Consider the following 13,497-nt stretch of genomic DNA (forward strand, 5'->3'; position numbering starts at 1 on the left):
TCAGTTCTAGCTGGTACCCTCTTGCATTCACGCTTTCTGACATGACCCCCATTCCTAAGTGTCTCCCATCTGTCTCTGTCCTTTCCCTCGGTCGACAACAATGAGGCATTTTCCCTTAGTCAGGATCCTTCTGTGCATTCTTTGATCAAACTGTTCTGTGATGGTAGCCAGGCACCATCCAGTTCTGGTCTGTTAGCTTGAAGTGAATTACCGACACACTCCATATCCTTCTATACCCTGCACTCCATTTCCTTGTTCATCTAGCCAAACAGACACGAGTTGTTGCGTCTCAGATGACTGCAATCTTTTAAGACCCTATGTTCAGAGTTAGGCGGTAACCAAAGTACTAAACATGTTACCAGGCTGGTGAGACTGGTCTCTCTCATGAAACTGTAACCTAGGTTACAGCAGGGAACTGTATTGAATGAGGTATTTGCTTGTATATAAGCATCTTTGTCAATTATCTTCTCTTTCGGTTATTAGAAACTCATTACACACCACTTTTGTCAGTTGTATTTTTCACAGATGTCCCAGCATTTATATTGATGGCTTTTCAAACCTACCCTTCATTAATGTGATTCCCCCCCACCCCCAACATGATTATTGCTCCCCATCCTCTAACGTTCCTAGCCCTGGTAATGACTGATAAACTTGTTCTCTAGGTATTTCCCTTGCCTTTTTCTGTAAGTGAATTCAAACAGTAGCTATTCAGGCTTCGTACTTTTAAAATTTTTTTTTTTTTTTTTTTTTAAATTTTAATGAACTTTTACAGAGATTTTGGATTTCCATTCATTCATTGTTGCATTTTTCTCCCTGCCCCCCCCCCAGTTGGCTTAGTACTTTTAGTGTAGTCTCTTTGAGCTCATCTATACTGTATCAAGATTTCATTTCTTATACAGAGTAGAAGTGTAAACGTTTACTTTAGAATGAGCCTGGGCTATGAAAGATGAATCTCAGTTTATAATTTTCTAGTTACATGCATCTTGCTAGACTGAGATTTCTCTCTCGAGTTTCTATTTTTTCCTGATAAATTGACTTCACAGTGCACAGCTGATTGATTTTTGGAGGCTTTACTGAAATAATATATGTATTTCTCTCCTACCATGCCACATTCCTAATGGATTATTTTCAGAGAGTTTTTTACTACACTTTTCTATTTCTACTTGTGGATTTGAATTTAGAATTGAACTTTAGTGCAAAATAGAATCTCATGATTGTATTCCATGATTCCAGTTTGAAATTGAGCTGGGAGAGATGGGGAAACAGTATCATTTTGAGATTAAAGACACTACCTAGATACATTAAAACAAGCTGTTTGAAACATATTTGATGTTAACTTCATAGGAGTCCTGCTGATTTGAACCTACAACTGGAGAGCTTATGTTTGATTTTCTTTTGAATGCGTTTAGCAAATTACTTAGATTTTTAATTGCCGTTTTAGCCCTAAACTAGGATAGTGATTTCTTTCTCTACAGTGTATTGTCATGCTTGTTTCAAAGTATGAGGCTTTTGTGTCAGCAGCATTAGAATTATTTGGGACAGAAATAAAGACTTAGCCCCACCTAAACTGACTCAGTTATGATATGTATGTTTATTAATTTTTGTAGAAAGCTGACAGTGCATCTGTTCTATCTACAAAGTCAAGATATTTAAAACATGTTTTGGGAGTAGATTCTAGTACCCGTTGTAGTCATAGATTATAAAATGAAGGTTTAAGGACATGCGTTATATTTAAAGGAGTTCATAATGCAGATTGTCTTTGAATTCAGAATTTTTGCCTTAATAGGAGCTGTTAACTGTATTTGATGGGAACTTGACTATTTCTATTTCTGCCAAATCAGTGTAGTGAGAAATACTCTGTCATTTTAAAGTTGTTGTTGTGTACAGTAAAGTTGGAACCTTCCCATTGCTGACCTTCCTCTGAGTTTTCAGAGGGCTGGGAACACATAAAAATCTACCTAAACCCACTGCCAACTAGTCAAGTGTGAATAATAGTAAATTTTTCATCAAGTTTCTGAGGCTGTAAATAGTTATGGGAAGACTACTCATCTTTTCCACTTTTCCCTATGGAGTATTTGGTTGAGTTTGAACTGCTGCTTCTGCCTTTTTGTTTAGTTATCCACTCATACTATGTCACCAGGGCTTAAAATATTTTTTTCATTCTGCAGATTTTCACTGTCAAGAGTTACTGGTAATTAATGTTCAGGTGCAGTGTATAGAAATTGGTCTTTGATACTTTACCATAAAGCTACTCAGCTCCATTAGTGCAATAGTGCAGTTTGCTAGTAACTGAAAGATAGGTGATTTTAACCAACTAGTGACTTTGAGAGCTCTGTGGCCTAGTAGGTAAAAAGTAACGTTCCAAACCCACTGGAAGGTCAACTCTGACTTGGTTCTGACAGCATGGTAACAGTGACTTCAGGAGAAAGGATCTGGTGATCTCTGAAGAGTAAATAAAACCTGAGACATCCTACAGAGCAGTTCTCTCTGTCCTGTGGTCACTGAGTCAGTCTCGGCCGCAGACAACTATAAAGCTATAGGTCTGCAAGTCCTTTGTTCCCATAATCCCCAAATAAATAAATGTAATTTGGTGGTTAAAATACCTGATATGACCTAAACTCATTTGGGAATAAAAGCTTGACCTGAATCTAAGCTGATTTGAGGCTATTCCTATTATCTTCCTTCCCTTTTCCTCTTTAGTGTTAATATTCTAAATTTTGCTACTGTGATTGCAGTGCTGACTCATGTTCTACTAGAATATATTACATAACATGAAATACATGTTTCAGATCACCATTCTGAAGCCTGCTAGCCAGTCGCTTGGTGGTTCAGTCCTACTGGTGGTTCCATATGATAAAAGACAAGGCAGTCTATTTCTATGAAGGTTACATTTCCAGAAAACCTATAAGGCATTTCTGGTTCTGTCCTTTAGGGCTGCTAAGAATTAAGATGACTGCTAAGAATTGGGTGACTCAGTGGCACACTAAAGCAGCTATACTTGTAGTAATATCATCAGTTAAACCTGATGATGCTGTGTTACAGTGCTCAGTCACTGACTTCAAAGGTCAGCAGTTTAAATGGAACTCGCCAAGGGCTCTGTGGGAGGAAGATACAGCCTGTAAAGATTGACAGTCTTGGAAATCTTAGTTCTACCCATTCCTTTGTTGTTATGTGCCATCTAGTCGGAACCCACGGCTCCTTGCAGACCTGCCAGTGAGTTTTCAGAAGCTGTAAATCGCGGTGCAGCTGGTGGATTCAAGTAATTTTTGCAATTCACAAATTAGCCTAATGGAAGATAATTCAACTCAGAAAGTAAAATTCTCTTTAACAGCTTGTTCTTTGGTAAATGTGCTTATGCCATCAGCTTGAATTAATTTATCATGTTTTAATATTGCAATATATGTAATTATGGAAAAAGGACTCATTTAAATGGATCCTTTAATTTTTTTTTTTATGATTGCCTATGTATATTCATGTATATTCATGTATATTATAATGTCATAATACTGTTTCATATATTGACATGTATCTGCTAATCAACAATTTGCTGATAGGTATTAGTACCTCCTTGGGCCTATTTAGAAGCATAGTCTTAAATAAATTAGGATTCTTTAGGAAAACAAAGTATTTGATAATACTTTTGTCATATTTCGTTATTGATAGTAACAAAAATGGTTAGTTTTTTAAATATGCATATTTCCTTCGTTATGTAAAATATTCACTGCTTATGTAGTAAATGCACAGTGAGACTAATGGCATGTTAGTAGAAAGTTTTTCAGGACGTGGTCCTCTGGAAGAAGTTACATTACAGTCCATTCTAGGAGAGCCAAAAAGATTAGAAAACAGTGTAAATGGAATGATTCTTGGATTTACTAAAGGACAGATAGTAGATGGTTGAGCTGAGAGCACTCAGTAAGTATAGAATTATTTAGATTCTTACTGATAAGCCTGTTGTCTGGCAGGGAGGGGAAAAAAGGAAATTGAGCAAAGCATTAGCAACCTAGTGGTTTTACTTTTAAATCAGTGGGTGCCCTAGACTTCAGTGCCTAGAGCATTGGCTGCTCATTTTTTGCTTCCATTGGTAGATCTGGCAACTAAAAAAGTCAGCTGATAAAAGCATTGGATTCTGGCACAAAAATGTCAACTAGTGAACAAGCATAGTGTATAGCTCAGAATAGCACTACCATTTAGAACATAATTAATGCTATGTGTTGTTAAGTGCCGTTGAGTCGTAGGCGACTCATAGCGACCCCATGAACAAAAGTCCTCGACCCTTGACATAATTAATAGCCCCCCTAAAAAAGCTATAAATTGTGATTTCTTAGAAATAATAAGCAGTAATAATAATAATAAAAAAAACCCCTAGATGTCCAGTTTGGATAAATAAGTATATATGATCAGTGCAATAGAATAGTTACAAATCTGTCTGAATGAAAAAATTGAAATTGTAAAGTTAAAAATAGCAAGTCACAGACACACAAACAGTAAAGTCAAAAGAGGCACACAAAAGAGTCCTGGTGGCATAGTGTGCTAGACTACTAGCACAAAGTTGGTAGTTAGCTGGTTCAAACACACTAACTGCCCTATAGAAGAAAGATGCGCTCCTCTTCTAAAAATACATAGCTTAGAAACCCCGTGGGCCATTCTGCTCTGTCCTGCAGGGTTACTTTGATCCAGAGTTGACTTGACAGCAGTTAGCTTAGGTCTGTACAAAAGTAAAACTTAAAATAAAAAAGGAATGATGATTTGAAAAGATTTAGCATGTTTTTTCTTTATTCCCAAGCACCTAGTTGAGATGTATAGGGGATTCTAAGGCACTGAATCTTTCTTAAAGAACTTAAGCTCTAAAATTGTGTTTAAAAGGTAATGCCTACTCTGTATTAAAATTACAAAAGTTAGAAAATGTGGAAATAATATGGCATATTCTTGGTTTTACTTGTATGTGACCATACCGTGGATACTTTTCCAGGAAAAAATTCAACTTTTGTATAATATCAGACATGTAAAACAGCCTCTTGGGCTGATCTCTTTGTCACTTAACTTGTTTATGATTTTTGTTTGTTTGGGTTTTAAAAAAACTATTTTTTAGCTGGCTCTTCAGTGTAGTTTCTCTCTCTTCCTCGCCCCCCACAAAATAGAGATCTTGAGGATTTTTTTTTTGTATTAGTGACTTTCCTCTTGATTTCTTTTGAATCAAGCATTGCCTTAATTAGCATAAGGATCAAGCTATTGTTCCTCATATATTTTTGGCACAGTAGGACAAAAATTTGTAAGGTCTTAAAATTGCCACCTAATTGACTAGCATTTCCTCCCCCATTAATTCTGTTATACAGCTTCTTGAGACTTACTTTTTTTTTTTTTAAGTGGTTGATAATTGTTTCAGACCTCACTCAGTGCCACAATTCTTCTTTGGTACAAAATATCTTCTGGCCAATTCTATTTCTAAAAGTTTTCTGAGTGGTAACATTTTTCTGTTGGACATAGCTTGCAGTAATGTCTTCAGTAGCATTCGTTGTGGTTTTAAAAGCTGTGAGCCTGATAATAAGTCATCAAATGCCTGTGCAAAAACAGTCAATCAGGCAGTTAAAGTAGAAATGCCCTTAGTAGGCCGTCTTTAGAGTAACTCTAGTTATAAATTCCTTAGGCAATCTTTACCTTTTCATTTTTAGTGAGAAAAGTCCTTTTAGAGAAGTGATTTAATGTGTTCAGGTATCTCTGAAACTGTACTTTAAACCCTTCAGCTCTCCCTGTTTGACTTCCAGGGAGGTCTTCACTTCAGAAATTCAAAACCCATATTCATCCAGCTTGGTGTCAAGTGGGTTGTTGCTGCCAGAATTATCTTGTGATTTATTGAGAGATGTGTCAGTGTCTTCTGAAGTACAGTCACCTGTAGACGCCTTTGTAGCAGATGTGTAACAAGGCTGGTGCTCAGCTGTGGCAGCCACTCTCTCTGGATGTGAACGGCTCTCCGGGGAGCAGTGCTTGAAGCCTTTTGATTTTGGCAGCTCCTCATGAGAAATGTATTGCCAAAGAAAGAACACCAGTGTGAAGGTGTGAATAAGGAATAGTTCGTATTTGTTTCCTTAGTCATGAAGCCCAACAGGAATTACAAAATAGCATCTGTATAACAAAATAAGCTGAGCTTTCTATTTATTAATATTTCTTAATTATTTGGTATGAAAAATAACATAAAGACACGATTACACCCACTGATGTCACCTGATTAAAATTAAAATTACTTTTATAAAAAAATTAGATATTAAGTTCTAAATCATTTTTATGAAAAGAATGTAAAGATTTATAGCTAGTGTCTCAACTGGCTAAATGCTGGGTTACTCACCAGAACACTAGTTGTTTTAGTCCTACCTAGGAGTCCCTCACTTGTGCATGGAGTGCAGTTCTACCATATTTGTCATTTGAGTGACTAGGCTTTGAGCCATTTCAAACCAGTTTAGCATGGCTGATGAATTAAAACTGGAACAGAAAAATTTTTTTTTTCTATAATTATATTTTATTAATTTTCATAAACATTTACAGAGATTTTGGGCTTCCACTCATTCATTGTTGCACTATTCTCTCTACCCTCCTCCCAGTTTGTTCTTGTCCAAATGCCACAGTGCTTGTCAAAGCCAGTTCTGATTAATCTTCTTTGTCAGTGTATCCTTTGCCATTCCCTATCACTCCTCCCTGAGAGAGACTTCACCCTGAGTCATAAGGAAAAGGGGACGGCGCATTCTCTTAGCTACTTCCTGCTGAAAAGGGACGCTGTGGGTTTCAGGGTGAAGATCTTCTCTCACTACTCTAAAGGGCCCCTTTGGCAGTAGGAAACACATAGACTATTATGGAGATTGATTTTGGAATTCAGATGCACTCTTATTGATTGTGCTTGGCTGTACATGTACATATCCTTCAAGATGTATCATGGGGGTGTTGCAACCTAGAAGACACAAATTTGACTAACAAGTTATAAGTGCATGAGTCCAAAAATTATGGAAAAGTAAAAGAAAAGATTCTTTCATTGTTTTACAAACCCTCCCCCAGGTCCCCTCCACCATGCAGCCCTCGCTCTAGTCTCCTGTGATGACAGAAATACCCAGTTACATCTCTCTTTTAAACAGTTTTCTCCCTCCTCTGCTTCAGTGCAGTATACATTATTGAACCCATCTTACTCAGTGTCTCCCTAACCCCAAGGACAGTCCCATTCTACAACAGTGGCATCATGTAATATTTGTCCTTTTGTGACTGGGATATTTCACTCAGCATAATGTTCTCCAGAGTCAACCATTTTGAATAATATTGCATGAGTTCCTTGTTTTTTAATGCAGCATAGTATTCCATTGTGCGAATATACCACAGCTTCTCTAGCCATTCGTTTGTTGATGGGCACTTAGGTTGTTTCCAACTCCTTGCTATTGTGAACAAAGCTGCAATGAACATGGGTGTGCATATATCTGCTTGGATGTCAGCTATGGTCTCTTCAGGGTATATTCCCAGTAGTGGAATTGCTGGGTCAAATGGTATCTCTATTTGCAACTTTTTGAGAAAGCGCCATACTGCTTTCCACAGGGGTTGCACCATTTTACACTCCCACCAACAGTGAATCAGGGTTCCAGTTTCTCCACAACCTCGCCAGCATTTGTTGCTTGGGAACAGAAAAAATTTTGACACCCTGAAATGAGAGACAACTTCTGTTAACATTTCATCCAGTTCACTCACATTTTTAAAAATCAGATCCTTTCTGGTGTAGCTTCATCAGTCATGACTGAATTGGGGTGAACCACTTTGAAGCCCTGGGGATGACTTAACAACAACCAACACCAACAGTTTTCTAGAGCTTGATAGAAATTCTTTAATGTCACTCAGCACTGAACTGTAGCACATAAGGGTTCATAATGTGTTGCAGCATTATAAATCCATTCCATTTTAATTTCTAGAGTATTAAAAATTGGTGCCATGCCTGTTCTGTGTCTGTTGTGACTACCTAGGATTAGACCACTGGGAAGGTTTACTCACCCAGGTTTGAGTGCATTCTTAATGGTGGAGAAAGATTGATTTCTCACAGTATTTTAAAGTGAATTCACTTCACCCTGTGGCATAAAATTTCCTTACACAGTGCTTATGACATTGCTACACCTAGAACACGTAGGTCATTATTCTTTCTTTAAGTAATTCATGTATCATCACAAAGGAACTTTAAATGCCTGAAAGTAACTGAAATGTTTTTTTTTTAAAAAAAACTTTGTTTGTTGGTTTACACAACTTGTAATGACCTTCCTTTCCCAGGGGGCATAGCTGCTGTTACTGTGGAGGGGTATGAATTCAAAGGGTCAGAGATGTAAAGCCTTTTAACAGCACAATATGCTATGAGCTATGTTACCACAGCTCTATTTCTTTGGTTATATGTAGTTGAGTTAGGGTTTGAGTAATGCAGAAATTACAGGATGCAAATCTTAACCTGTAGCAATGGATTTTTTTTTAAAAAGAAAACAAAACAAACAAACAAAAACAACAACCTAATTACCTTTAGGAAGCTTAAAGGAACCCTGACAGTGTATGTTAGTGTTGGACTGCTAACTAGAAGTAGGGCAGTTCAGACCCACCAGTGTTCTGAGGGAGGGATATAGACAGTCTCTTCCCATTAAGATTCACAACCTCAGCATCCTAGTGGAAGGTCGCCATGAGTCTGCACTAATCAGAAGACAGTGAATGGGTTTTGGAATGTCAGGGTTGTGAGTGTCTTTGTGTGTCTGAGCTCTAGGCTAGAAATCGGTGACCTCAAACCCTTTAGTGAGCATCTAGAAAAAGGATAAACAGTTTCTTTACCAATAATATATTGTTTTAAAAGTGGAAGCTTTATTAAGTTATCTTGGTATCTTCCATGCATAAGTTTCCTAAGTATTGGGTTTTTTATATAAAGTTGTAGTGCTTTGTAAGTGTTGTGTGTACTGTTGGTGTGTTGAAGGGAACTCAGGTGGTTGTGTATGGAGGGAGTTGTGCTGCTCACCCAAAGTGACCAAAACCCTTCTGGTAGATCAGCTAAGAATGTTTTCTGATTTGGCTGCAATGCCTGGAGACATGCATTTTAGTGTTTTGAGATGTGTTAAGAGTCTTGTACTGTAAAGCAAGCAAATGCATTTTACCACAGTCATTTTGTCACATTGCAAACAGTCCTGAAGTTACTTTTCCATTTCAAAAATAGCCTCTTCACAAGTGATATGCTATGTCTTTAGTGCAGAGCATGCCTTCCAGTATTTGGCTCATATCAATAAAAACATTTGACAGTTATTTTAGTTTGGTCATCAGCTGATTAAAATGAATCTTCCATCTACAAGATTTTCCAGATTATAAGATGGTGTGGAGTTTGGTGGATTTGTTCTGAAGAGGGATGTGAGGAGCTTGGAAGAGACTGTGTCCCAGTTGATAGCAGTATCTTGTTGGGGAGGGGAGTCCAAGTTATTTGAATGTTAAGTGTGTTTGCCATGAAATAAAAGATTGATGATGGTTTGAGTCTACTCAGAAAAATCTGATGAGTGTAGTTAAGAAAGCCAGCCATTAAAAACCCTGTGGAGTGCAATTCTACCTTGACTTGACTCTGAGTCACCGTGAGTCAGAAGTGACTTGGACAACACTTAGAGTGCTTGTATGGTAGTGGATACACTAGTAGATGTCACTCACTCATTGCTATCAAGTCAGAACCAAATTAGCTGACCCCCTTCAGCTGGTTTTCAGAGGCTGTAAAGTACACTAGAAGAGGTTGCCCATAAAGCAAGATCACTCTCAATGTGCTCTGAAGTGTCATCCATAGGGAGTTGCATTGCTAACTAAAAGGTGGTACCTCTAGTGGTGTGAACCTACCAGGGGTTCTGAGGGAGGAAGGACAATCCCCTACAAATGTGATTTCCTGTAAATGTGCCTCTGAAAACCCACGGGAGAGTCAGATATGACTCAGTTCCAACCTGATGGCATACTATATACCATAAGTTATCTAGAGAGTTTAGCAACTTTAAATTAGAACTCTGGGAGATTTTGCCTTGAATATGAGGATATGATGGAGATCTGTGTTGTATTTCTTATATTCATTTAAGGGGGAAAAAACAGCATACTGTGTTTTTCCAAGAAACTACATTGTTGAAGTAGATTTTTCCATTTTGCCTTAAACATTTAATCAGCATCCCTAGAGCTGGAGTACTTAACCTCATATCATTTACTTACTGTGTGACCAAGCTGCTTAATTACCTTGTCATTTGTGTCTGTAAAATGAGAATAACAAAAAGAGAATTAACACTACATGTATGGCCCTAGCACTGAAAAAATGTTACATACTATTAGAAAATGTTATTTTGTTCTAGCTGTTTAGTAGATGGCTAAAGTTAAACCTATTAGATAATACAAACACCTGTATCCCTGTGACCTCAGTAAGGAGCCTTGGTGGTAAAGTACCTAACATACTGGACTGCTAACCGACAGGTAGGCAGTTCAAATCCACCAACTGCTCCTCCAGAGAAAGATGTCCTCTCCTCTTCTGTAAAGATTTACAGCCCCAGAAGTCTGATGAAGGGCTGCTTTGAGTTAGAACTGAGTGGCAGCGAATTAGGACCAAAGCTCCAAAGACTGAGCATTCAGTAGGTAACATTGTGGATCAAATTATTCTAGTATTTTTGTTTGTAAATACTGAATATCCTGAATGTGTGAAGAAAATAGCTTTCCTTTAAAAGTTTGTTAGGTGCCCTCAAGTCAACTCCTATTTCCACTGACTCAGTGGACATCAGGTTGAAACCCTGGTTGATCGTCACCATCCTGAAATTTCTGCTGTTCTTAAATTCACTGGTGTAGCCTCTGGGACAGTTAATCTCATTGAGAGTTTTTCTTCCAGTAACCCCTACTCCTCTAAGCATGATGTCCTCCAACAGCAGATAACTCCTGATAAATGTGCTCAATATATGTGAGTGAATTCTTGACATCCTTGCTTCTGGAGAGCACACTCTGGTTTCTCTTCAAAGACCAATTTGTTCAGTCTCTTAGATGCACAGTTCTCAATCAGCAGTTCTTCACTGGTCTTCCTAAAGTTGTCCAACTTTAACATGCATATGAAGCAGTTGGAAGTACTGTGGCTTGGGTTAGCTACACCTTGATCTTTAAACTGACATTTCTTGCTCTTCAGCACTCTCTGACCATTTTTCTGTTTCACAACTCACCTGACAGTAATAAACCACCAGGTTTTGAAGCAAAAATAGTGCTGTGGTTGTGATGGTCAAGACTGTGTGTCGCCTTCATTGAGCTGTTTGACAGTTCTGTAATGTGTAGTCAGTCTTGTATTTTGTAATCTTATGTGGTCGTCCTCCAGTTTCTAGTAACCCACATTTTCACTGACGGACTTGGTCTTTGAAATCAAACCATGTCAGTCAAAAGGGAATGTCTCACTGAAATATGTATCAGATGGTAAATAGTATCTTTGTGGGCAAGTTGAATAAAATATTAAGAAAAGGGTACTCTAAAACCGCAGTAAGTCGTCTTCAAGTTCGAAGCATTAAGCAAATAATGGTAAGACAAAGCCACCAGAAACGTGTACCTGATTTCCATGACAAATATGGTAATGCTATCTTAGCTTTTGGAACTCCTTTCTGTGCTGCTATGTGGGCTTACACAACAACACAAATTGGGATAGTATGGAACTTGTCCCCTGTTGGCAGAGTCACCCCAAAGGAATGGAGAGATCAATAATCAAATCAGCTAGTGGTATAATATTGAATTGTTTTCAAAATCAACTTATAATTGATGTCGAGGAAAAGCCCTATGTACTCATTAAAATAAGACATTATTGAAGAAATAAAGTACATTTGAAACCCTTAAAAAAATTAAGAAATAATTACAATTTCTTCACTTTAGCAATAATAGTGTGCCACCTATAATATATAAGCTTTTTTTAAAAAAAATTGTGTGCTATTTTAAGCATGAGTTCCCTATTAAAAACTGTTGTTAGTAATATTTGGCTCATTGGTTCTTCCAACTAAATATGTTAAAGAATCATTCCCTAAAAGGTAGTATTTCCTTAAACCTCATGCTAAGATTAACTTAGTAATTGTTTCAGGATGTCCAAATACCTTGCACCTTTTGTGTAGGGGGATCTCTTATGTATTGAGTTAGTTTGCTAACCTCAAGGCTGCACATTTCCATTGGTTTGTATCCACCAGTGCCTCTGGTCGGCAGTATGCTATAAAGATCTGTAGCCTCTGAGACCCATCAGACTGTTAGTCACTGAGTCAGTTAACTATATGGCAGCGGATTTGGTTATTGGGAGGGGGTACATGTCTGAATATTTGTATTTAAGATAAAAAACAGTCTTTTGAGTGTGTAGAGAAACTGAGACTTGCACAGGTACTGTATAACTTAACCAGTACCAGGTCTTCTGATTCCCTAAATAGTCACTTCAAAAGAAGCTCTCTGTTGCTAAGGTGCTATAGTTGGGACCAGTTTCTGTAGATTGTCTGTAATGCTGCTTCCCCATTCCCGCTCATGTGAGCTTCTCCTATTCTCTGTTAGAGAGCAGTATTTTGCAGTGTTGTGTGATGGGGCTGGCAGTGTGTGGAATGTTGAGGCTAGTATTATGTTCAGTGTCTACAGATGATGAGTCCATTAACTTCCTTTCCTGAAAGTATATTATGAAGCAAGCACAAAACAAAATGTGAATGATAAAGACTGGTTCTACAGTTCTGTAATAAAAATGTGCTTACCTTCTCAAAAAATTACTTTAACTTGTATTTTTAATACATAAAATATGTACATAATCCCTTTAAAGGGACAGTAGAAAGTGTGATTGCAAGGATCCATCACTAGATTAGACATCCAGCATACTCACATAGACATCTCAAACATTAGATTAGTGAAATAAAAATTTTGATAAAAAAATCTTTTTATTTTGACAGTTTGTTGCATATTCTAAGGACCCAGACATAAGGCTTGGTGGCCCGTCTCTTGTTTTTCTTGGTTTATGACTTTCGGCTTTGTGGAATACGGCTGAGATGAAAGGATTTATCGACGATGCAAACTACTCCGTTGGCGTGTTGGATGAAGGGACAAACCTTGGAAATGTTATTGATAACTATGTTAATGAACATACCCTGGTAAGTGTTAGTTATCTGATTTCTTAAGCATCACACTTTGTTAGTTTCTAAAATGTTAATCTGATAAAAGTAGTAGATTCAGATATTGGGAGGTTTTCTTATTTTCCCTACTACTTAAGTACTAGGCTCTTTCATCATGTTTGTTTTCTTGATCTTTGTCTGTTACTCTCTTAAATTAGCACATGGCTCTTGTACTCATAATTTTTCCTCTGCATTTTTGTTAATTAGTGCACTTAACAGTTCTATCAGTAGATGAGCATTTCTATTTTTGTACATACCATTATACTTACCTTATGGTGTGAGTTGTGAACAGTTTTTCTTAAATTTCCATAATCTTATGAAATGATATTCACTACCAACTACCCAAATTTTTTTC

General features: G+C 37.5%; 1 protein-coding gene across 1 annotated transcript in view; it reads left to right on the forward strand.

Moving 5' to 3' along the window:
• AZIN1 (antizyme inhibitor 1) overlaps positions 1-13,497 on the forward strand; it is a 33,025-nt gene that overhangs the window by 5,942 nt on the left and 13,586 nt on the right. The window contains exon 3 of the mRNA XM_006897157.1: positions 12,924-13,121. Within this exon, the coding sequence (XP_006897219.1) occupies positions 13,020-13,121 (102 nt within the window). The 5' untranslated portion in view covers positions 12,924-13,019. The remainder of the gene's footprint in view (positions 1-12,923; positions 13,122-13,497) is intronic.

This window comes from Elephantulus edwardii, unplaced genomic scaffold (genome assembly GCF_000299155.1).
Source record: "Elephantulus edwardii isolate Elephantulus edwardi_28Jun2011 unplaced genomic scaffold, EleEdw1.0 scaffold00202, whole genome shotgun sequence".
Taxonomy (NCBI): Eukaryota; Metazoa; Chordata; class Mammalia; order Macroscelidea; family Macroscelididae; genus Elephantulus; species Elephantulus edwardii.